Source organism: Carcharodon carcharias, chromosome 3 (assembly GCF_017639515.1).
Source record: "Carcharodon carcharias isolate sCarCar2 chromosome 3, sCarCar2.pri, whole genome shotgun sequence".
In the NCBI taxonomy this organism is placed as follows: domain Eukaryota; kingdom Metazoa; phylum Chordata; class Chondrichthyes; order Lamniformes; family Lamnidae; genus Carcharodon; species Carcharodon carcharias.
Window position 1 is genome coordinate 27,518,947 of NC_054469.1, and position 24,849 is coordinate 27,543,795.

The following is a 24,849-nucleotide window of genomic DNA, read 5'->3' on the forward strand; positions in this document are numbered from 1 at the left end:
CCACCTGGAAGTTCCCCTCCAAGTCACTCACCATCCTGATTTGGAAATATATCGCAGTTCCTTCACTGTCGCTGGGTCAAAATCCTGGAACTCCCTTCCTAACAGCACTGTGGGTATACCTACACCACATGGACAGCAGCAGTTCAAGAACGCAGCTCACCACCACCTTCTCAAGGGCAAATAGGGATGGGAAATAAATGCTGGCCCAGCCAACAAAGCCCACATCCAGTAAATGAATATTAAAAAAAACGTATCTCTACTAGTCATCTCAACTACTCCTTGTGGTAGTGAGTTCCACATTCTAACCACTCTCTGGATAAAGATTGAAATTTCTATTGGATTTTAGGCTATCTTGCATTTATGGTCCCTCCACATAAGTGGGAACATCTCAGGGAACATCTCAGTTACTTCCGCCAAACTCTTTCATAAAGACCCACAGTTTTCTTTTAACCTCAGGAAAAGATCCCAAGCTTTTTCAATCTTTCTTGGTAGGTATAAGCTCTCAGTTGTGACATCTTCCTTTTAAACTCATTTTTGCAGCTTACCCAGTGCCTCTATATCCTAACAGTATGACCAGAACTGTTCAGTGCTCCATGTGCGGCCTAACCAAGTTTAATACAAGTTTTCTTTTTAACTCGTTCGTGGGGTGCATATGTCACTGGCAAGGTCCCAGCATTTATTGTCCATCCCTAATTGCCTTTTAGGTGGTGGTGGTGGTGGAGCCACCTTCTTGAACCATGACTTTGCTGTAGTGGTTTTGATGCAACTGAGCGGCTTGCTAGGCCATTTCAGAGGGTAGTTAAAGTCAACCACATTGCCATGTCTGGTGCCACTTACAGGCCAGGCCATGTAAGGACAACAGATTTCCTTCCTGAAAGGATATTTGTGAACCAGACGGGCTTTTATGACAAACTGAGTTCCATGGTCATTATTGTGACGAGCTTTATTTTTTTATTCCACATTTATTTAATTGAATTTAAATTCCATCAGCCAGTGTGGCAGGATTTGAACTCGTGTCCCTGGAGCAATAGTCCAGGACTATTGCTTTTCAATTCTATCCTTCTAGAAATGAGCCCGAGCTTCATTTGATTTTTTTTTTTACAGACTTATTAACCTTTGTTGATATTTTCAATGATGTATATCTGGTTTCTTAAATCCCCTTGCTCCTTCATCTCATTTCGACTCACTTTGAGTATGCAGTCTATTCTTTCTACCAAAATGTACTACCACACATTTATCTACTATAAGAGTATTAGGGCTCAAAACAACATGTTCAGTGGAAATTTTCTGTTCAAAGCCGCATCTCATCACTTTGCGGTGCCACTGACTGGTGATCCAGATAAGTATAACATTTTTTAATTTCAACTCTATTTTCAGCATCAAGCAAGTCAGGTCAAGTCAAGTTAGATACATGATGAAAACACTGGAAATACTCAGCAGGTCTGGCAGCATCTGAGAAGTGAAGCAGAGGGTTAATGCTCCAGGTCTGTGACCTTTCATTAGAACTTCTGATGGAAGACCACAAACCAAAACTGTCAACTGTTTTACTCTCTTCACAGATGCTATGAAGCTTTTTTCATTTTTATTCCTGATTTCTAACATCCACAGTATTTTGCTTTTGTAGATACAGGACCAATTGCCTATTTGGCAGCTTACGTCAAATTCAACTCTACTATGCCCCAGTAGGATGGTATTTTCATTTTGAATGAAAACTGCCAACTTAGTTCCAATTCAAGTCTGCATTAATTGCCAATTGTGTTAATTGGAATCAGATTGAGACTATAGAAAAAATTCACTTAAACAATCTGAGTTGGTCACAAACCCAGACATCAGATATGAAAGAACAGCATTCAAACCCACTATCCCATTCTCCTCATAACACTAATTCCAATCACAAGTATAAAATCAAATAATTTAAGTTTTTCCTCTCAAATATCTCCTGAAGTCAGCACTGCAGAAGTATCTGAGGAAGTTGAAGGGGCTTAAGACTAATAAAACATCAAGGCTGAATGGCAAATATCTTAGCATAATGAAGGAGACCATGGAGAACACTTTCAGGGCATGGGGCACTGTAATGGACCCACCATTATTAGGATTTGAGGAGGAAGATGGTTGTATTGTTTAATGGATAGATGGACACTAGTGGGCATTTTTAAACTAAGACTCATTGAGCAAAGGTCATATCCCAGTACTGACTCAAACAGTGCACTTATCTACAAAAGGCAACAGTAACATAAAATAATAGCATCAACTCCAACTTAAACAAGAAACTGTACATGATGTAGAAGACAAAATAATGCCCGGTATCTGTAAGAGCCTCAAAAGAAAGTTAAGTACATAATAGAACTCCCTATAAGACAACTTCACGGAACATTCAGAAAGTTCCCGACAAAAGATAAGTAGGGTGTGTTAGTTGGTAGCACGCTCACTTCAGAGTCAGAATGCTGTGGATTCAAGTCCCACTCCAGAGATTTTAATTCAAAAGTCTATGCTGACAGTCCAGTGCAGCACATGAGATGTTAAACAGACGCCCTAAGAGCTCCCTCAGGAGGGCATAAAAAACCACAAGGTACCATTTCAAAAAAGAGCAGGACAGATATCCACAGTGACCTGGTCAATACTGTTGCTCGATCAACTTCATTAAAACAGTATATCTGGTCATTACCTCACTGCTGTTTGTGGGAGCTTACTGTGTGCAATTTGGTTGCTACATTGCTAGTGTCTACACTGCAAAATGTAATTAGCTATAAATCACTTTGGGACACCCCGAGGTGATGAAAGGTGCTATATAAATGCAGGTTTTTAAAAAAAATGGAAGCTACATAAGGAATGCACCAAAAAGTGTTGTAATGTCAACGTAGATATGGTGGGGAGGGGAGAGTAGAACAAGAGATGCTGAGTTGAATCCTCCTAACAATGCTCATTTCCCCATTGCTTATATCAACACCAAAGATTTGGATTCTGGAGTCACATCCAAGTTTGCCAAACTTGGTCGCAACATCAAAATAAAGAAAGCAGAGAGGATCAGCAATGAAACGTACACAAGATTTTAGCTGTCCAGTAGCACAACCAAACAGTTATAGATGTCAGGAACTGCACAAATCACAAACTTGTATTTATACGTGGAACATCTTACCACATCTTTGAGAACATTCTTAGGCACTTCACATACAATGAATAATTTTAAAAACGTGGCTGCCATTATGTCAGTAAATGCGGCAGCCATTTTGTGCACAGGGAAATCCCACAAACAGCAATGAGATGAATAGCCAGTTAATCTGTTTTGTTTGTTGCTGTTGCAGGAAGGAAAGCTCTTGTTTGAAAAGCACCGTGGGACCCTTAATGGCCAACATAATCATAGAAATAGAGCCTAGGCCATCTTTCCCAATCAATTGAATTGAAGTAGTAGAGTGTCTTGGGGAATAATAACAGACTTCCATGTCTAGGCAATGTCATAAAGCATTTTTTTAAAAAGTTAATAAAATGCTAGGACAGAACAGTAAAATAGAAGTCGAATGAAATAATGCTACAGCTGCAAGTAGCCAGATGACAAATGAGTGCAGTCTTAATTTTTGTAGGCCATTCTAGAAAAAGGGCATGCATATATTAGAAGGGTGCACGAAAAACAGCAAGAGACTGATCCCAGCTGAACTATGAGAAAGGACTGAAGATCGAAATCCAGCAAAATGAATAACAAGAGGTAAAAGGGACACCTGATCAAATCATATAAAATGTAATATTGCTTTGCCTCATTTAATATCACTTTAAAGTACGCTAGAATAAAAGGTCATAAATTTCAATTAAAAAAAGTAAATTTAAATTTAAAGCAGGTACAATAAGGGGAAATTCTTTACTCTAAAATGGACAAATATTTGAAATAATATGCTGGTCAGGATAATACAGGCCTTAAAAAAATGGAAGCTAGGTTGGGAGAGGTAGAGTACCAGTGGAATGAATTGACAGGTTGCATGGTTTGCCTTATCCTTGACTTAGGTTACAACTTAATCTCTTCAGCCACATCAGTTCTTCCAAATCTTAAGATTCAGTATTTCTTGATAGCATCATGGTCTGATCATTCAATAGCAACAATCTCCCTATCTAGTACAATAGGATTAACTCATGAAAATGCACATACTCATGGCCCCTCCCAATGAACTTGTGCTTTCACAAATTAAGTATTAAAGCCATCAGTCTTTCATTTTCATATTTATCACAAGGGACAATTTGCACTCTGTGTAAAGTACGTGCATGGTATCAACAGAGCACTAGGTAGTGAAGTGGTTATAAGCACAACTTCACTTCTAGGACCGAAATTTGAATGCATTCCAAATCGATCAGATGAAGATCCTCTCTATTAAAATCCCAAGTGAAACATGTCTGAAATGTCAACTTAGTTGCAGTGTATTTAACCCCACCAACACAAACCTACTCATGATTTGGTTTAATTTTGGCAGTCAAACTGACAGAGGCGACCAGGACATATGATGTGGATTATGGAAATATCAAAGTAGAACCGAGGAATGTTCTCAGAAACTGGCATAAAGGCACACTTCTGAGAGTGTCGTAAAGGGAGCTGTACTCTGTGAAATTGTAGTATGCCCATCAGAGCACTGGTAGCAGCGAACAAATTTAAAAATTGAGGAAATATAGCTTTTCCCTGAAATAATACCCTAAACTGGATGAGCTCAAAAGTACTTTTTCTTCTAAATCAGCCTACAGACAGTTGAAATATTGTCTTTTCCTATTGAAAAGACATTATATTTGTAACCTCAAATTAGTGTAACTTGTTTCATGCTCAGCATCAACACAAGCTATAGGAAAATACTTCTGCAGTATTGAAGATCTCAAAAATCTAGGAACAGCTACTATCAGAGGCCATCTCAGTTGGACGCTAAGTGGGCTGTCTGCGCATCAAACCAATGACTGGACCTGCAACCTATATAATGATTATACTATTTACAGATTTAGAACACACCACTTCTCTTTTAAAGAAAAAGCCAACCACAAGTGTGAAAGATCCAAGACTCTCAAAGAGACGTCTCTGGTGCAATGTAACTCAATTATTCTCAATTCACTTTATTGTCCATATAGAAATTCATTTCAGGTACATTGCTCTTTCATTAAAAATCACATATATGTTTACATATAAACATAGCTACAGAAAAGTCTCAATCAGAAGTCACAAATCAAAGTATCAAATTATTCAATTTTTTCTTTAAATACCAATTTCCCATTTTTCTTAATTCAAACCTCTTTTAAAAATCAATTGATTTTTAATTAGTTGGCTGTACAGAAAATACAACGTTGAAGAGAAGAAGGGTCATTAACCTAAAATGTTAACTCTGCTTTTCTCTCTCCACAGATGCTGCCAGGCCTGCTGAGTATTTCAAGTTATTTTTGTTTTTATTCCATTAATGATTCCATGGGAACTGCACCATAAGTGTGGCATTAAACAATACGAACCAGGAACATTGCAAGTTTAATCTTGGTCTGTAACGAGTTAGTTCACCTCATCCATAGTTTTACAACCCATGAGTTTTTGAAGCAGAGGAAGGGAGAAAGAAAAGGAAATAAAATGTCTTCTGCTTCAGATTGTCAATTACCGCATTGAAACCCATGCATTAATGCTGATCGGTAGCCTTCGATCAACCAGCATTTTGGGGTGGCATATATTCACTATCTAGGCTCACTTACACAAATTAGAAGGCTGACATAAGTAGGTGAAATTGTACCCCATCACAAATCACATTCAGGAAAAGAGGGGAAGAGGTCAAATTCATAATTGTCACGAATATGAGTCAAGCACAAGGCTAAGTGGATAAAATTTACATGCTGTCAGAATGCAACCTTGTGGCAAGATTTTACCTGCCTCAACCAATCACCTGCTGAAATCTTTGTCCATGCATTAGACTTATCTACTCCAACACATTCATGAGCAAGCATCCAATTTTCTACCCTCTATAAACTTGAGGTCATCCAAAATTCTCTTTTGTCAGTACTCGCATCAAGTCCTGTTTACTCATGACCCATGTGCTTGCTGATCCCTACACTGAATCCTAGTTAAACAACACCTGGATTTTAAAATTCTGATTTTTTTCAAATTCCTCCATGGCCTCACCCCTCCCAATTTTTGATCTTCTTCAGTCCTACAAGATCTCTTTTATCATCCAATTCTGGTCTCTTCAGCATCCCCAATTTTTATCATTCTAGCATTGGTGGCCAAGGTCGTAACCTCTAGAATTCCTCTCTAAATCTTTCTGCCTCTCTATTCTCCTTTAAGGTGATCCTTAAGACCTACCACTGTGACCAAGTTTTTGGTCATTTGCCCTAATATCTCCTTATACAGTGTCAAATTATGTTGGGTAAAGCTCCTGTTAAACACCTTGGGACAATTTACTATGTTAAAGGCGTTTTACAAGTTGTTGCTGTAGTAAAATATTATAGCAGTTGTGAAATTTTCCAAACAACGTGTACTCTAAACGCTTTGGAGGACCCACCAAAACTGGTTGGTTGTGTTTGAAGACGAAATTATAGTTACATTTATGTCGCTGGTGATGGCATTGTTAGAGCAACTTGGAAATGAACTGAGAATATCATGTAAGCAGCTGGCACAGCACAAATTGACTTAAATAAGATTCCTCTTTATATTGTACCAATACAAGTATTATACCAAATAAACCTACTGACAAGGATAAAGTATACTGCAATGAACACAGCAAACATTGCATAACTTATGAGTAAAGGAGACACACACAGTCAAGGAAATACTGAAATATGAATTCTCTCCCTAATAGGAGGTCACGAGTTTAGTTGTGTCTACTGAGTGGTCTTTCTTCCCTTCAGCCATCATTTTCTGTGATCAGCTGATGAAAAGTAAGACTTTCCTTCACCTTACTCACCAAACAGAATAGTGTGCCATATGAATCTAAGACCTACATAACACAGGACTCAAAACGATATGAATTGCTGAACAAAAAGTGCCTCAGGGAGAAACATCTTGCAGTGGCAGAGGTCTACAGGTTTATGCCCAAGAATGATTATGAAATGGAGGGAGCATAAAAGACACAACAGCAGAACCAATTGGGGATTTGTTGTTCCACCAAGTCATCCCCTTCCATGAACCAGTAAGGCACAACTAAGAAGAAAGTGTTAAAAAAAATTATGGGCCACAGTATGGTAAACTTCAATACTAGTAGATTAATACCACAAGCAGACACCAAATTATCACTTGCAGCATTTGTAGAACACTTCAACGTCATAGTACGTGCTTACTGTAAGTTAGTGACATTTTTAACTCAAATGGTGTGATTTACTTTGCAGGCATCACTTACTTCTTTTTCTTCTGTAGAGGAGTTGTGCCATCTTTGCGAGGTCGGCCCCGTGGTCGTTTGTCATTACTTACAGGGCTACCAACAGGGGCAGCCGCAAGGACGGCAGAAAGAGGTGGCGGTCCTAGGTCAGAAGGCTCCACACTTTTGTCCTCTGATGACATTCTAAGGGTTAAAAAGTAAAAGTTAGTCGTTACAGTGAAGGAAACTCCACGAATGTCAACACCAAATCTGAAAGGTAAACAAACTACAGCCAGAGGCTTAGATGCTTCTGTGAGCACTTTAGGCTTGAACACAATAAAATAGCCACATCTGCTCAGAATGGTCTTGTGGCGGTAACGGATTTCACCACGAGCCGCTAATAGAAACTTTTTATTAATATCAAGGGTTCTATTGTTTCATTGCAGAATTTGAGTACTGCACTAACATCATTGAAAGGCTTTTATTTGTCTCACTATTTTGACCGCCAATCCCAGTAATATATTGTGTCTGTCTCATCTATTAAAAATCCATTTCTTTTAACATTGGCTTGCCGGCAGGCACCCTATCTGTCAAAACAACTTTGCTCAAAACAAACTTAGAACAATCACAGAGACCAAAAAGAATCAGCACTGGGTGCGTGATAAAAGTACTGGAGTAAAAAAGAAGCCTTTTTTAATCAAAGCATCATTGCACAGTACATTTAGTTACTTCTCATACCTGGAGGATATAGCAGGACATTCAAAGTGACCAACGTCATTGATTAATGTCATGGATCAGTGGTTGGCATAATATCTTGGATTTTAAAGCCTGCTTGCCAAATACTCTAGAAAGATGACAAAGCGACACTGACTACCTTTGATAAACAGAGAAAGCAGCAAATTAAATTGTACAAGGGTTGAATTTTGTTTTCCCCATTTTGTGCAAAGTCCTTCTGTGTAATACATAGCTTTATAACACAACCTTCTTCCATTTTGGTCTACTGATAATTGGTCATAATTCCACTGGCTGAGCTGAACTAGGAAACAACATATCTTGAATTCACTGTCTTCGATAAGTCAGCGAGTCCAAAGCAGACTAAAGATTAACTGGATACCTTGATAGCCCCAAGGCAGGTTCCAGTTAGATAAGTTGTATTTTTACCAAAAATGAGTGAGTGCCCAAGTACAGCCTGGGGTGGCTAATTCTGGAATTTCACCTATCTACTCGTTTTGGGATGGGAAGGAGAGGAGAGGGGCAGAAGGTAGCAGCAAGAGTCTGATCTCCACCTCCCACCTCTTGTCCAACAATGCTTGAGAACAAGAACTTATTTTGCTAGGAATCACAGGTACAAATCAACTTCCTAACATCCAACGCAGTACTTTAGGGCTCAGCCAGTTGAATTATGAGCAAGAAAATTTGTCATAATTTTTATGCATTATATTGAAGGACTTTGCACAAAGTGGGGAAAATAGAATTCAACAAAGGGTAAATCCCAGCCTGAATTAGCTTCACTCAAGAGGAAAATGTCCATTTGGACACATCAACTACAAGCTTCACACTTCAGCACAGAGATACAGTAAAATAATAATTAGGTGGACTGAAAAGTGTCAAAATAAATATGTATATAAAAGATACATTTTAGACATCATGGTCACTAGAATCACTGGAATGACATCATAAAAATGAAATACAAATAATTTCACTGTCAAATCTTACTCATTGCTTAAGGGACATATACTTGGATCAGGATTTCTAAAAGTAGAGATAAAAACAAAAAACTGCAGATGCTGGAAATCCAAAACAAAAACAGAATTACCTGGAAAAACTCAGCAGGTCTGGCAGCATCGGTGGAGAAGAAAAGAGTTGACGTTTCGAGTGGAAGGGTCATGAGGACTCGAAACGTCAACTCTTTTCTTCTCCGCCGATGCTGCCAGACCTGCTGAGTTTTTCCAGGTAATTCTGTTTTTTTTCTAAAAGTAGAACTAATTTAAATCATTAATTCATTCAACAATTATCTGAAGCATCCCAAGTAATTTCATTATTGAGTGTCAGGTCTGAGCAACAAATGATAAGTGAAAGTGGCTGATTTAAGAGGTAGGTTTTAAATAGATTTCAAGGTGTGATGAAATATACTATTTTAGCTCTTGAACTAATGGTGCTCTCACAATGGGAATTCTCCACCCTAAGAACCAATATTGATTTAACAATCATGAAGGAACAGCATTTGTTTGTTCCATTCAGGATAGCGTCCAGGTTATAGGGGAACAGGGTCAGAACCTTAGTGAACTGCTGCAGTACATCCTTTAGATTGTACAGACTGCAGCCACCATGTGTGCTGGTGATGGAAGTAACTCTTTTGAGTACAAACACGTTTCCATCTGTTCCTATTCAGATGAAGTTACATTGTTTCATAGTTTGCCATTGTGAGATTTGAACTCTTGATCTTGGGGTTACAAGCCCAGTACCATAACCACTTGGCTACTTAGGCCAAGCCCTGGTGATGGAAGTAATAGATAACAAGGCAAGAGAGCCAATCAAGAAAACTGCTCTCTTCTGGTTGATGTCAGGCAAATGGTGTGTGTGTTTAATCACACTGTTAACTACCAACACATGGACTGCAGCAGGTCAAGAAGGCAGCTCACCGCCACCTTTTTCAAGGGCAATTAGAGATGGGCAAGAAGTGCTACACTTCCCAGCGGTGCTCACATCCCATGAATGAATAAAAAAATACACTGTTGACTAGAGCCTTGTAGATAATGGAAAGGTTTTGAGCAGTCAGGTGGTGAGCCGTTTGTCAAGTAATACCCAGTATTGTCCCCGTTCTTGTAGCCAAGGCCCTTAGACAGAACTAAGCAAATCCACAATCAAATTAAAGCTCTGCAGTCCTGCCACATCCAGTTATGAATGGTGGGGGACAATTAACCAGTTAACCGAAGGAGGAGGGGGCTCCACAAATACCCCATCCTCAATGATAGGAGACCCCAGCAGATTAGTACAAACGATGAGACTGAAGCATCTGTAACCACCTTCGGCCAGGAGTGCCGGATGGATGATCCATCCTGGCCTCCTCCCAAAATCCTTAGCATCACAGATGCCAGGCTTCTGCTAATTTGATTCACTCAACGTGATATCAAGCAACATCTGAAGGTATGGAATACTCTGCTAAGGCAATTGCCCCTGACAAAATTCCACCAACAGCACTGAAGACCTGTGGTCCAGGACTGGCCACGCCCCTAGCCAAGCTGTTCCAGTACAGCTACAACACTAGTATCTACCTGACAATGTAGAAAATTGCCCATTCCACCGCAACTGGACAAATGCAATCTGGCCAACTATCTCACCATCAGCCTCCTCTCAATCATTAGCAAAGTGATGGAAGGTATCATCTGCAGTGCTATCAAGCAGCAATTATACAACCTGCTCACTGACGTTCAGTTTGGGTTCAACCAGGGCCACTCGGTTCCTGACCACATTACAGCCTTGGTCCAAACAGACAAAACAGCTGAAATCCAGCACAGATGTGGTAGTGACTTCCCTCAACATCAAGGCAGCACTGACTGAGTGTGGCTTCGAGGAGCCATGACAAAACTGAAGTCAATGGGAAATACAGGGAAAACACTATTGGTCAGGGTCATACTTAGTGCGAAGGAAGATGGTTGGGGCTGTTGGAGGCCAATCATCAGTCCCAGGACATTGCTGCAGGAGTTCCTCAGTGTAATGCCCTAGGCCCAACAAACTTCAGCTGCTTCATCAATAACCTTCCCTTCATCAAAAGGTCAGAAGCGGGGATGTTTGCTGACAATGGCACAATTTTCAGTACCATTCGCAATACCCCAGATACTGAAGTAGTCCTTGCCAATATGCACCAAGACCTGGACAACATTCAGGTTTTGGCTGTTAAGTGGCAAGTGACATTCACGCCACACAAGTGCCGGGCGATGACCATCTCCAAGAAGAGAGAATCTAACCATCGTCCCATGACACTCAATGGCATTACCATCGCTGAATCCCCCACAATCAACATCCTGGGGGCTTACCATTGACCAGAAAATGAACTGGGCCAACCATATAAATACTGTGGCTACAAGAGCAGGTCAGAGGCAAGTTACTCACCTCCTGACTCCCCAAAGCTATCTACAAGGCATAAGTCTGGAGTTGATTAAATACTCTCCGCTTGCCTGAACGAGTGCAGCTCTAAATTTCAAGAGCACAACACCATCCAGGGCAAAGCAGCCTGCTTCATCAGCACCCCATCCACCAATTTAAACATTCACTCCCTCCACATTGACACACAGTGGCAGCAATACGTACTATACACAAGATGCACTCCAGCAATTTACCAAGGCTCCTTCAACAGAACCTTCCATACACGTGACCTCTACCATCTAGAAGGACAAGGGCAATAGTTGTGTGGGAACAGCACCATCTGCAAGTTCTCCTCCAAGCCACACACCACCCTGGCTTGAAACTATACTGTCATTCCTTCACTACTGCTGTGTTAAAATGCTGGAACTCCCTTCCCAGCAGCACTATGAGTGTACCTGCACCAGATGAACTGCAGCGGTTGAAGAAGGTGACTCACCCCACATCCCATGGAAGAATCCAATTCAACTTCTAGTCAATAGCAATGCCCCACTGCCCCACCCGCTCAAAATGTTAATGGTGATGCTATTTAAGACTGGGCTATCTTTCGAGATATTTGTCAGCACTTCTATGGCACAGATAATATCTTGTCAGCCCATGTTATCCACGTCCTGATGTGTGGACGCACGCATTACTAAGCAATTTGTGTGTTGAGTTGAAAACAGTGAAATCTTCAGGGGACAACCTCACCTTATGATTGAAGAAAGATTAGCAATGAAATAGCTGAAGAGCGTTAGGTCAAGTTTGTTTCCGAGATATTCAGATACTCTAGGGCTATGATTAAAGATCTCTACCAACCACAAACATCTTATTTTGTATCAGGTATGAATCCAGTCACTGAAGAGTTTTCCTTTTGACTTCCCACAATTTTAGGAAGGACTATGGAGGGATTTGAGGACAAAAACAAAGATTTTAAAAATCAACAAGTTCAGAGATGGGAATCCAGTGGAGGGTCCAAATGGATCAGGTAATAGATGCACAGAAATGTGGAATAAAACATAGTCCTGAATGTGCTGGAAAATATTTGAGATGGGCATAAAAAGACAAGCAAGCTGCACTTGAGAAAGTTTGCATCCAGATATTCCAAAAGTCGTGGATGAAGTGTGAAGTGCAGCAGAGATAGATGAAGTTTTAAAGGTGGAAGTAGGCAGTCTTAGTGATGAATTCAATGTGGAATTTGAAGCTCAACTCAGGATTGAACATGATACCCAGCTTACATACTTCTTTGCTGAGTTTGAATAGACATTCAGGGAAGGGAATAGGCAGGCAGGAAGGAGGGGATAGGTTAACGAGCTGTGGCAGGGTCTGAATAGGATGGCTTTCATTTCACCAAAACTGAGTTATAAAACACCCTCGCTCATCTACAATTTGATGTCACACAGTCTGAACAACAGTTGTGGGAGCAATTATAATATTGAAGAGGTAAAGGAAGGCATCACTGGTATACTTATGAAAGTCAACCCAGTACTTGGAGACGTTGTCAACAACAGGAGCAACATATTGATAAGAAATAGGAGCAGCCCATGAATACAATGTGCAAGGTGAATATACAAAGATCTGGAGAAAAAAATCATTGCAGGAGATCTACTGCTTACCCTAGGACAGCTATTACCAGAACGATGAAAAGTATTTTGTCACAAACATGGATTAAAGGGGAAAGATGGAGGAGTACAGTAATGTCAAAGGTTGTAGTCAGGTCAAGGGAGCATAACGCATCACAATGTTGTTGGTGACTTACCAAGGAAGTTTCAGTGCCGTGGAGTGAACAGAAGCCAGACTGAATAGATTCAAAGAAAAAGTGGTGAATGAAGTTCGACAAAGAAATCAATGGCAATGGGATGCTTCAGAACTTGAAGACTTCAATTCAAACACAAAAAAAAAGAATTTTACACAAAAATCAGACGTTGCCCTTTTCAAAGGTAATTAGGGGTGGGGAACAAATGCTGGCGTCGACAGCTACGCTCACATTCCAAGAAAGAATATATTTTTTAAAATCAGATTTCCAGCCAGCACTGAAGTAGATGGAGAATGTGAGTCACTCGAAGTAAGTCATTCAAAAACAATTGGTTGATACTTTATCCCTGGACTAAGCGTTCAGCACAAAGGACATTAAGTGATTGAGTGCAAAACTTGGATCAGTTTTATGTACTTTCAGATTGTTAAAAGCTGCCATTGGAATGGGATTTCAGCTCCTCCAAAGCTAATACTCTAAACATGGCAGACGAATGCCATCAAGAAGTAAACTCTAACTCGGCAAAGATGACTTGCTACACAAGCCAAACACCAGAATTGGCCCATATCAGTCAAATGCAATCTCTTGAAGCCAAACTCCACATCAGTTTTTGAGCCGCAACCATTCAACAAACCTGTGCAAATGGCCCAGCTACAGTATTCGGCCAAATCAAGCAGTTCCGGTGCAATCTGATTGGCAACATGATTAACAGTCTCAAATAACAAGGCATCAGTCAAATACTTGGCTTGCACTGCTGCAGTGAAAGGCCAGCCCACCCACAAAAAAATACTTTGGGAGCCAAACACTAAATGAAATTGGCTCAAAAGTGGCTAAATAGTCAGCTAGTTTTGGCACCAGAACAGGTAGCACTTTGGTTGTAGCCAGGTTGGTTTGGCTATAGAATCAGTACCTGTAGTGATTAAACACATGTCCGAGTACTCATGGAAACAATCATATTTTTCAATGATCCAGCATTCTTACAAATTAAAAGGATCAATAGACTCTCACTTAGTGCATAGATTTAGATGATGTATAGACTATGAATATTTGTAATTAAAGCATCTTGCTTAAGAAGTGTGGCAACCACAGCACAAGTGCTGCAGAGGCTAGTTATTAAAATAACAGTCCACAAGTTGGTTTTACATATAAATGAGACAGAGTAGTCCCAAATAATAAAGCACTCACATCGGCCCAAAAAATAAAGTAATCCCCAGTCCAAAATTCGATTGGTTTATGAAGATAAATGATTGCTGGAAATTATGCACATATGAACACAATTAATAGCAAACTTTAATTATACTCATGAGAACGAAGTAACAATTTTGACCATCTACAGCTAAAATTCAAAGTATGGAAATCCTTGGCTCAACTTTTATTTGGCCTTCAACAATTTCACTAGGCTTAACAAATAAACGTAACCAATTCCTACTAACTGGAGATGAAAGGGTGTGTCCCATAAGTTAAGGTTCAAAAGATGGCCTTGCAATGATGACAAATCTTTTGAGATGCTGGTCCCCAACAACTGCCCAGCAACATCTCATCCAAGTGATCATTTTTATTGTGACCAATAAGTGTTATCAGATTATTCAACCACATCCTGAATTGGAACAAAGGTGCTTGAAAGTTATATGTTCTGTAATACTTTTCTAGCTAACTTGAGAAACTATGTTAAGTATTCTGATTTAACACCGTGTTAGCAATTGAGTGTACTTCCATCCACAGCTTTGGTATGTTCATATTCTTTTTATATGGGAATACTGAATTACTTATCATACAGCAAGCTTAAAGCTTAAACATATACACAAAAACAATGAGCTGTAATTTACACTATTATTACAGAATGGCTCGGAAATACAACGCCACCAGAACAGTGATGTCAAGGCTGAAGCATTTCTTAACCCTTTGTTTGAGTAACCGGACATAAAATCATTTTCATTAGGACAACACAATAATAGCCCATCTGCTACCACACCATGATGTTCAAACTGTCACAGAGACAATATTCCTGTCAGCTCCAATGTGCTGTTAAAAATTTCAAGTCACATGCTCTATCATTAGATCAAAAAAAATGACAAATTTTCTTTCTTCCTAAAAAAAGTGAACATAACTTGATAATTAGGAAGCAGACAGTTTGGACTCACATTCGTGAAAGCAGGTCAGTCTTGGCCATTTTTTGAACAAAATCTCCCTATGCAAGTTCAACTAATTCTTCAGCTACTAGAAGAATCAATGGAAAAATGCTGCAGTCCAAACAAAAATACCTTCTCCAATGGAAAAACTGGGTTACTTGATGCAGTAATTGGAATCTGGAACAGAAGGTGAAGGCAGTTTGAATGTCAGTGTGGAAACAGATTGGCTTTCAGGTGCATTGTGTTGTGCTGGCTGAAGTGATTTCATGTCAGGTGACTCATACATAGGGTTAACATGGAGTTACATGTATAACCCTGTGTACCAAAAATGATGAATAAAATTATTAACTCTTGAATGCTTTTAGTTTCTATTACAAGTTATGCATTTTCATTTTCTGGTATTTATGGGAAATATTCAGCTAAGGTTCTCCCACCACATCACAATCCAGTGACTGTTCCTCATTTACGATTTTTTATTGAATTTAAATTCCACCATTTTCCGTGGTAGGATTTGAACCCGGGTCCCCAGAGCATTCCTCAGGGTCTCTGGGTTGTAACAACGAGATTGGGCTCAGATGTGATAAACTACAAGAGCATATGTTAGATAAAGATCAGGGAAACCAAGTGGCCCATTTTAACCAATCCATCCAGAATATGGTTGCTCTCACCACGACCATTAAAGAGCGTGGAGAGAGCAACAAGAGTCCATTAAAGAGCGCGGGGAGAGAGAGAGAGACGAGAGACCGTTAAAGAGCACGGAGAGAGAGAGACGAGAGACCGTTAAAGAGCGCGGAGAGAGAGAGACGAGAGACCGTTAAAGAGCGCGGAGAGAGAGAGACGAGAGACCGTTAAAGAGCGCGGAGAGAGAGAGAGACGAGAGACCGTTAAAGAGCGCGGAGAGAGAGAGAGACGAGAGACCGTTAAAGAGCGCGGAGAGAGAGAGAGACGAGAGACCGTTAAAGAGCGCAGAGAGAGAGAGACGAGAGACCGTTAAAGAGCGCAGAGAGAGAGAGACGAGAGACCGTTAAAGAGCGCAGAGAGAGAGAGACGAGAGACCGTTAAAGAGCGCAGAGAGAGAGAGACGAGAGACCGTTAAAGAGCGCAGAGAGAGAGAGACGAGAGACCGTTAAAGAGCGCAGAGAGAGAGAGACGAGAGACCGTTAAAGAGCGCAGAGAGAGAGAGACGAGAGACCGTTAAAGAGCGCAGAGAGAGAGAGACGAGAGACCGTTAAAGAGCGCAGAGAGAGAGAGACGAGAGACCGTTAAAGAGCGCAGAGAGAGAGAGACGAGAGACCGTTAAAGAGCGCAGAGAGAGAGAGACGAGAGACCGTTAAGGAGCGCAGAGAGAGGGAGGGACGAGGGGCCGCCGAAGGGCGGGGAGGGAGGGACGAGGGGCCGCCGAAGGGCGGGGAGGTAGGGACGAGGGGCCGCCGAAGGGCGGGGAGGGAGGGACGAGGGGCCGCCGAAGGGCGGGAGGGACGAGGGGCCGCCGGGGAGGGAGGGACGAGGGGCCGCCGGGGAGGGAGGGACGAGGGGCCGCCGGGGAGGGAGGGACGAGGGGCCGCCGGGGAGGGAGGGACGAGGGGCCGCCGGGGAGGGAGGGACGAGGGGCCGCCGGGGAGGGAGGGACGAGGGGCCGCCGGGGAGGGAGGGACGAGGGGCCGCCGGGGAGGGAGGGACGAGGGGCCGCCGGGGAGGGAGGGACGAGGGGCCGCCGGGGAGGGAGGGACGAGGGGCCGCCGGGGAGGGAGGGACGAGGGGCCGCCGGGGAGGGAGGGACGAGGGGCCGCCGGGGAGGGAGGGACGAGGGGCCGCCGGGGAGGGAGGGACGAGGGGCCGCCGGGGAGGGAGGGACGAGGGGCCGCCGGGGAGGGAGGGACGAGGGGCCGCCGGGGAGGGAGGGACGAGGGGCCGCCGGGGAGGGAGGGACGAGGGGCCGCCGGGGAGGGAGGGACGAGGGGCCGCCGGGGAGGGAGGGACGAGGGGCCGCCGGGGAGGGAGGGACGAGGGGCCGCCGGGGAGGGAGGGACGAGGGGCCGCCGGGGAGGGAGGGACGAGGGGCCGCCGGGGAGGGAGGGACGAGGGGCCGCCGGGGAGGGAGGGACGAGGGGCCGCCGGGGAGGGAGGGACGAGGGGCCGCCGGGGAGGGAGGGACGAGGGGCCGCCGGGGAGGGAGGGACGAGGGGCCGCCGGGGAGGGAGGGACGAGGGGCCGCCGGGGAGGGAGGGACGAGGGGCCGCCGGGGAGGGAGGGACGAGGGGCCGCCGGGGAGGGAGGGACGAGGGGCCGCCGGGGAGGGAGGGACGAGGGGCCGCCGGGGAGGGAGGGACGAGGGGCCGCCGGGGAGGGAGGGACGAGGGGCCGCCGGGGAGGGAGGGACGAGGGGCCGCCGGGGAGGGAGGGACGAGGGGCCGCCGGGGAGGGAGGGACGAGGGGCCGCCGGGGAGGGAGGGACGAGGGGCCGCCGGGGAGGGAGGGACGAGGGGCCGCCGGGGAGGGAGGGACGAGGGGCCGCCGGGGAGGGAGGGACGAGGGGCCGCCGGGGAGGGAGGGACGAGGGGCCGCCGGGGAGGGAGGGACGAGGGGCCGCCGGGGAGGGAGGGACGAGGGGCCGCCGGGGAGGGAGGGACGAGGGGCCGCCGGGGAGGGAGGGACGAGGGGCCGCCGGGGAGGGAGGGACGAGGGGCCGCCGGGGAGGGAGGGACGAGGGGCCGCCGGGGAGGGAGGGACGAGGGGCCGCCGGGGAGGGAGGGACGAGGGGCCGCCGGGGAGGGAGGGACGAGGGGCCGCCGGGGAGGGAGGGACGAGGGGCCGCCGGGGAGGGAGGGACGAGGGGCCGCCGGGGAGGGAGGGACGAGGGGCCGCCGGGGAGGGAGGGACGAGGGGCCGCCGGGGAGGGAGGGACGAGGGGCCGCCGGGGAGGGAGGGACGAGGGGCCGCCGGGGAGGGAGGGACGAGGGGCCGCCGGGGAGGGAGGGACGAGGGGCCGCCGGGGAGGGAGGGACGAGGGGCCGCCGGGGAGGGAGGGACGAGGGGCCGCCGGGGAGGGAGGGACGAGGGGCCGCCGGGGAGGGAGGGACGAGGGGCCGCCGGGGAGGGAGGGACGAGGGGCCGCCGGGGAGGGAGGGACGAGGGGCCGCCGGGGAGGGAGGGACGAGGGGCCGCCGAAGGGCGGGGAGGGAGGGACGAGGGGCCGCCGAAGGGCGGGGAGGGAGGGACGAGAGGCCGCCGAAGGGCGGGGAGGGAGGGACGAGAGACCGCCGAAGGGCGGGGAGGGAGGGACGAGAGACCGCCGAAGGGCGGGGAGGGAGGGACGAGAGGCCGCCGAAGGGCGGGGAGGGAGGGACGAGAGGCCGCCGAAGGGCGGGGAGGGAGGGACGAGGGGCCGCCGAAGGGCGGGGAGGGAGGGACGAGGGGCCGCCGAAGGGCGGGGAGGGAGGGACGAGGGGCCGCCGGGGAGGGAGGGACGAGGGGCCGCCGAAGGGCGGGGAGGGAGGGACGAGGGGCCGCCGAAGGGCGGGGAGGGAGGGACGAGGGGCCGCCGAAGGGCGGGGAGGGAGGGACGAGGGGCCGCCGAAGGGCGGGGAGGGAGGGACGAGAGGCCGCCGAAGGGCGGGGAGGGAGGGACGAGAGGCCGCCGAAGGGCGGGGAGGGAGGGACGAGAGACCGCCGAAGGGCGGGGAGGGAGGGACGAGAGACCGCCGAAGGGCGGGGAGGGAGGGACGAGAGACCGCCGAAGGGCGGGGAGGGAGGGACGAGAGACCGCCGAAGGGCGGGGAGGGAGGGACGAGAGACCGCCGAAGGGCGGGGAGGGAGGGACGAGAGACCGCCGAAGGGCGGGGAGGGAGGGACGAGAGACCGCCGAAGGGCGGGGAGGGAGGGACGAGAGACCGCCGAAGGGCGGGGAGGGAGGGACGAGAGACCGCCGAAGGGCGGGGAGGGAGGGACGAGAGACCGCCGAAGGGCGGGGAGGGAGGGACGAGAGACCGCCGAAGGGCGGGGAGGGAGGGACGAGAGACCGCCGAAGGGCGGGGAGGGAGGGACGAGAGACCGCCGAAGGGCGGGGAGGGAGGGACGAGAGACCGCCGAAGGGCGGGGAGGGAGGGACGAGAGACCGCCGAAGGGCGGGGAGGGAGGGACGAGAGACCGCCGAAGGGCGGGGAGGGAGGGACGAGAGACCGCCGAAGGGCGGGGAGGGAGGGACGAGAGACCGCCGAAGGGCGGGGAGGGAGGGACGAGAGACCGCCGAAGGGCGGGGAGGGAGGGACGAGAGACCGCCGAAGGGCGGGGAGGGAGGGACGAGAGACCGCCGAAGGGCGGGGAGGGAGGGACGAGAGACCGCCGAAGGGCGGGGAGGGAGGGACGAGAGACCGCCGAAGGGCGGGGAGGGAGGGACGAGAGACCGCCGAAGGGCGGGGAGGGAGGGACGAGAGACCGCCGAAGGGCGGGGAGGGAGGGACGAGAGACCGCCGAAGGGCGCGGAGGGAGGGACGAGAGACCGCCGAAGGGCGCGGAGGGAGGGACGAGAGACCATTGAAGGGCATGGAGAGAGGGACGAGAGACCATTGAAAGGCGCGGAGGAGAGACGAAAGACCATTGAAGAACGCGGAGAGAGACAAAAGACCACTAAAGAGTGCGCAGACGCAAGTGCAGGGAAAACAGCTGACTGGTGAGTATTTCTAGTCTTGAGTAAAATAGTGTCTATAGTTTGTGATTAGATCTCTGGTCTTTTTTCTTCCTCTTCTTAAAAATAGCTCATTAAGTATAAGATTGGTATTGGTGCGTAAAAACAATAATTACAATGAAGTGTAAAGAGCAGGGGATTCTGCAAGTGTAAGGAGCGGGAATAATAGAGTAATTAATTAATAAATTAAATGAAATATGGCAGTGATGGCAGGGCAGGTAATGTGTTGCCACTGCAGCATGTAGGAGCTGCTGGACACCAAGGTGATCCAGAGCGAACACATCTGTACCAAGTGTTTGCAGCTCAAGGATCTTTGGATCTGAGTTAAGGAGCTGGAGCCCGAGCTGCAGAAATTGCGCCACGTCAGGGAACGGGCAGGTTACCAGGAGGCGGTCACAACCCTCAGATTAGGTAATGCAAATCTGGTCTGTGATCATGGAAAGAAGGGTGTTACTGCAGGAGAAACAGGTACGGGCACTAGGGCATCGCATTCAAGGAGCCTCGGCTTCTGCAACTGTCCAACAGTTACGAGATTCTTGCAAGCTGTGTAGACAAGAGCGGGGACTGCAGGGAACATCAGCAAACTGACCACGGTGATAGAGGGAACCATTCAAATGGGGAGAGGAAATAGGGGTCAGTATAATTAGGGGGATAGATACTGTTCTCTGCAGCTGAGTCCTGAACTCTATGTTGCCTGCCCGGTGCCAGGGTTAAGGACATCTCCTCAGGGCTAGAGAGGATCTTGGAGTCAGAGGGGAGGGATCCAGCTGTTGTTGTCCACGTTGGCATGAATGATATGGATAGGATTGGAAAGGAGGTTCTGCTGAAAGAATCTGAACAGTTGAGAGCTAAATTAAAAAGCAGAAGCTCCATGGTAATAATCTCTGGATTACTACCTCAGCCACGGGCAAACTGGCATAGGGTAAATAAAGTCAATGAGTTAAATGCCTGGCTCAAAGATTGGTGTGGGAGGAATGGGTTTCAGTTCATGGGGCACTGGCACCAGTACTGGGGTAGAAGAGAGCTGTTCCGGTGAGACAGGCTTCATTTGAACTGTGCTGGGACCAGTGTCCCAGCACTTCTGGAGAGGGAATACGTAGGCTAACAAAGCAAAAGGAATATGGCAGCACTGCAGGGCAGCTATTTAGGTAGTGACACCCAGAGCGTGACACAAAGGGACAGAGTGTACAAACAATTTTTAAAAAGCAAAAAATAGGGTCAAAAGGGGGAAAAAGTGGTAAAAAGGCAAAATGAATGGCTATTTACTTGAATGCACGTAGTATTCGAACAAAATAAATGAACTAACGACACAAATAGGTATGATCTAATAACCATTACAGAGACGTGGTTCTAAGGTGATCAAAGCTGGGAACTGAATATTCAGGATTATATGACTTATTGAAAGGACAGGCAGGAAGGAAACTGTGGTGGGGTAGCTTTGTTAGTGCAGGATGGAATAAGTACATTAGCAAGAAATGATCTTGGATCGGAAGATGTAGAATCCGTATGGGTGGAGGTAAGAAATAAGAAAGGGAAGATGACACTGGTGGGAGTAGTCTATAGGCCCCCTAATAGTAGCTATACTGTAGGACAGAGAAGAAATCAGGAGATAATGAGGGCATCTAAAAAAAAGGCAATATATTAATCATGGGTGATTTTAATCTTCATGCAGATTGGGAAAATCAAATTGGCAAAATCAAATTGGCAGAGGTAGCCACGAGCAAGAATTCATACAGTGTATTCGGCACAGTTTCCTAGAACAACATGTTGTGGATCCAACCAGGGATCAGGCTATTTTGGATCATGTAACATGTAATGAGGCAGGTTTAATAAATGATCTCAGGATAAGAGATCCCCTAGGAAACAGTAAACATAACAGTAGAATTTAGCATTCAGTTTGAGAGTGAGAAAGTTAGTTCGGAAACAACTTTGCTAAACTTAAATAAGGGTAATTACAATGGAATGAGGGCAGGGTCAGCTGGAGTGACTGGGAAAGCAGTTTAGCAGAAAATACAGTTGATGAACAATGGCAGACGTTTCAGAAAATAGTTCAAGACTCACAACAAAGATATATTCCAGTTGAGAAGAAGGATTCTAGAAAGGGGATAAACCAAACAAGGAAGGGTAACATCAAATTGAAAGAAAAAACAAAATGTGGCAAAGATTAGTGGTAAGCCAGAGGATTGGGAAATTTTTATAAACCAACAAAAGGTGACCAAAAAAGTAATAAAGAGGGAGAAAAAAAACCTCAGTGTAAACTAGCAAGTAATATAAAAACAGACAATTAGAGCTTCTTTAAATGTATAAAAAGGAAGAGAGAGGCCAAAGTCAATATAGGCCCCTTGGAGAATGAGGCTGGGGAAATAATAATGGGGAACCAGGAAATGGCGGGGGAGTTGAATAAATACTTTGCATCAGTCTTCATGGTAGAAGACAGTACTAGCATTCCAGAAATACTACATAATCAAGGGTCATCATGGGGCTAAAGGCCCACAAGTCCCCTGGACCTGATGGGTTACACCCTAGGATATTAAGGAAGTAGCTACACAAATAGTGGAGGCATTGGTGGTAATCTTCCAAGAATCCTTAGATTCTGGAAAAATCCCATAATTTGGAACATTGCTAATGGGAGGGAGAGAAAAAACAGAATACTGCAGGCCAGTTAGCTTAACATCTGTCACTGTGAAAATGTTACAGTCTACTATAAAGGATGTAATAGCAAAGCATTTAGAAATGCATAATATAATCAAGCAGATTCAGCATGGCTTCATGAAGGGGAAATCATGCTGACAAACTTATAAGAATTCTTTGAGGAGCTGACAAGCAGGATAGATAAAGGGGAGCCAGTTGATGTAATATATTTGGATTTCCGAAAGGCGTTTGATAAGGTACCACATATAAGGCTACTTAATAAGATAAGGGCCCATGGTGTTGGGGGTAGTATGTTAACATGGATAGAGAGTTGGCTAATAGAAAACAGAGAGTTGGGATAAAGGGGCATTTTCAGGGTGGCAACCTGTACTAGTGGAGTGCAGGGATCAGTGCTGGGGTCACAATTATTTACAATATACATTATTTAGATGAGGGAAGTGAATGTACTATCACCAAGTTTGCAGATTACACAAAAATAGGTGGGAAGGCAAGTGATGAGGCTGACACAAAGAGTCTACAGAGGGGTATACGTGAGCGGGCAAAAACTTAGCAGATGAAATATAATGTGGGAAAATGTGAGGTTTTGCACTTTGGCAGGAAGAATAGAGGAGCTGAATATTATTTAAATGGAGAAACACTGTGGAAAGCTTCTGCACAGAAGGATTTGGGAGTCCTCGTGCATGAATCCCAAAAAGCTAGCATATAAGTTCAGCAAGTGATAGGGAAGGCAAATGGACTGTTGGCCTTTATTTCAAAGGGAATGGAGTATAAAAATAAAGAAGTGACTCTAAAACTGTACCATACCCTAGTTAGACTACACCTAGGAATTTACCAAGGGTCCTTCGACAGCACCTTCCAAACCCACAACCACTACCATCTAGAAGAACAAGGGCAGCAGATGGATGGGAACACCACCACCTGGAAGTTCCTCTCCAAGTCACTCACCATCCTGACTTGAAAGTATACTGCCGTTCCTTCATTGTAATTGAGTCAAAATCCTGGAACTCCCTTCCTAACAGCACTGTGGGTGTACCTACACCACATGAGCTGCAGCGGTTCCAGAAGGCAGCTCACCACCACCACCACCATCTCAAGGGCATCTAGGGATGGGCAATAAATGTTGGCCCAGCCAGCGAAGCCCACATCCCATGAATGAATGGGAAAGTAGAACAATATATGTTATTTTACATCTAGTAACATGTAGTGATACAGGATTATTTCATGACCTCAAAGCAAGAGTGATCATAACATGATGGAATTTCAGTCAGTTTGTGGGTGAGAAATTTTGGTCTGAAACAAGTGTATTAAACTTAAATAAAGGCAACTGCTGCAGTGCATCTTGTACCATCTACAAGACACACACTACAGCAACCCACCAAGGCTCCTTCGACTACACCTTACAAACCTGCGACCTCTACCACCTAGGATGAGGGCAGCAGATGCATAATAACACCACCTGAAAGTTCACCTCCAAGCTGCACACCATCCTGACTTGGAATTATAATCACCATCCCTTTACTGTCGCTGGGTCAAAATCCAGGAACTCCCTCCCTAACAGCACTGTAGTGTACTTGCACATGTACTGCAGCGGTTCAGGAAGGCAGCTCACAACCACCTTCTTGAGCGCAATTAGGATGGGCAATAAATGCTAACCTAGCCAGTAATACCCATGTCCCATGAAAGAATTTAAAAAATAAAAAATAAGACAGGTAGCTAAAGTAGAATGGGAAAATAAGATTATAATGTAAGACAGTGGAGAAGCAGTGACAGACATTTAAGGAGATATTTCGTAACTCTTAACAAAGACATATTCCATTGCGAAAGAAGGATGCCCCATCTAAGTTAAGAATGGTATCATATTGACAGAAAAGATATACAATGCTGCAAAGATTAGTGTTAGCCCATATCATTGGAAAAATTAAGTCAGCAAAGGATGGCTAAAAGAGTAAAAGAGGAAAAAATTGGAGTATGAGAGAAAACTAGGAAGAAATATAAAAACAGACAGAAAAAGCTTCTATAAGTATATCAAACCGAAAGAATAGCATTGGTCCCTCAAGAGGATGAGACCAGAAATTAATAATGGGAAATGAGGAAATGGCAGAGAATTTGGATAAATGTTTTATATCTGTCTTCACAGTAGAAGACACACAGCATTCCAAGAACACTAGGAAATCAAGGGGCAAAAGGGAGAGAGGAACTTATCATTTGAGAAAAAGTACT

The 24,849-nt window shown here is 45.8% G+C and overlaps 1 protein-coding gene across 10 annotated transcripts in view; it reads right to left on the minus strand.

The window, feature by feature from the left end:
• The window catches only part of kmt2ca (lysine (K)-specific methyltransferase 2Ca), a 471,931-nt gene that overhangs the window by 369,179 nt on the left and 77,903 nt on the right, over positions 1–24,849 (minus strand). For all 10 annotated transcript variants that reach the window (XR_005942627.1, XR_005942628.1, XM_041184363.1 and 7 more), the window contains exon 2: positions 7,332–7,493. Coding sequence is in view for 8 of the 10 variants with exons in the window: in XM_041184363.1 (XP_041040297.1) it covers positions 7,332–7,492 (161 nt within the window). In the remaining 2 variants the exon portion in view is untranslated. The remainder of the gene's footprint in view (positions 1–7,331; positions 7,494–24,849) is intronic.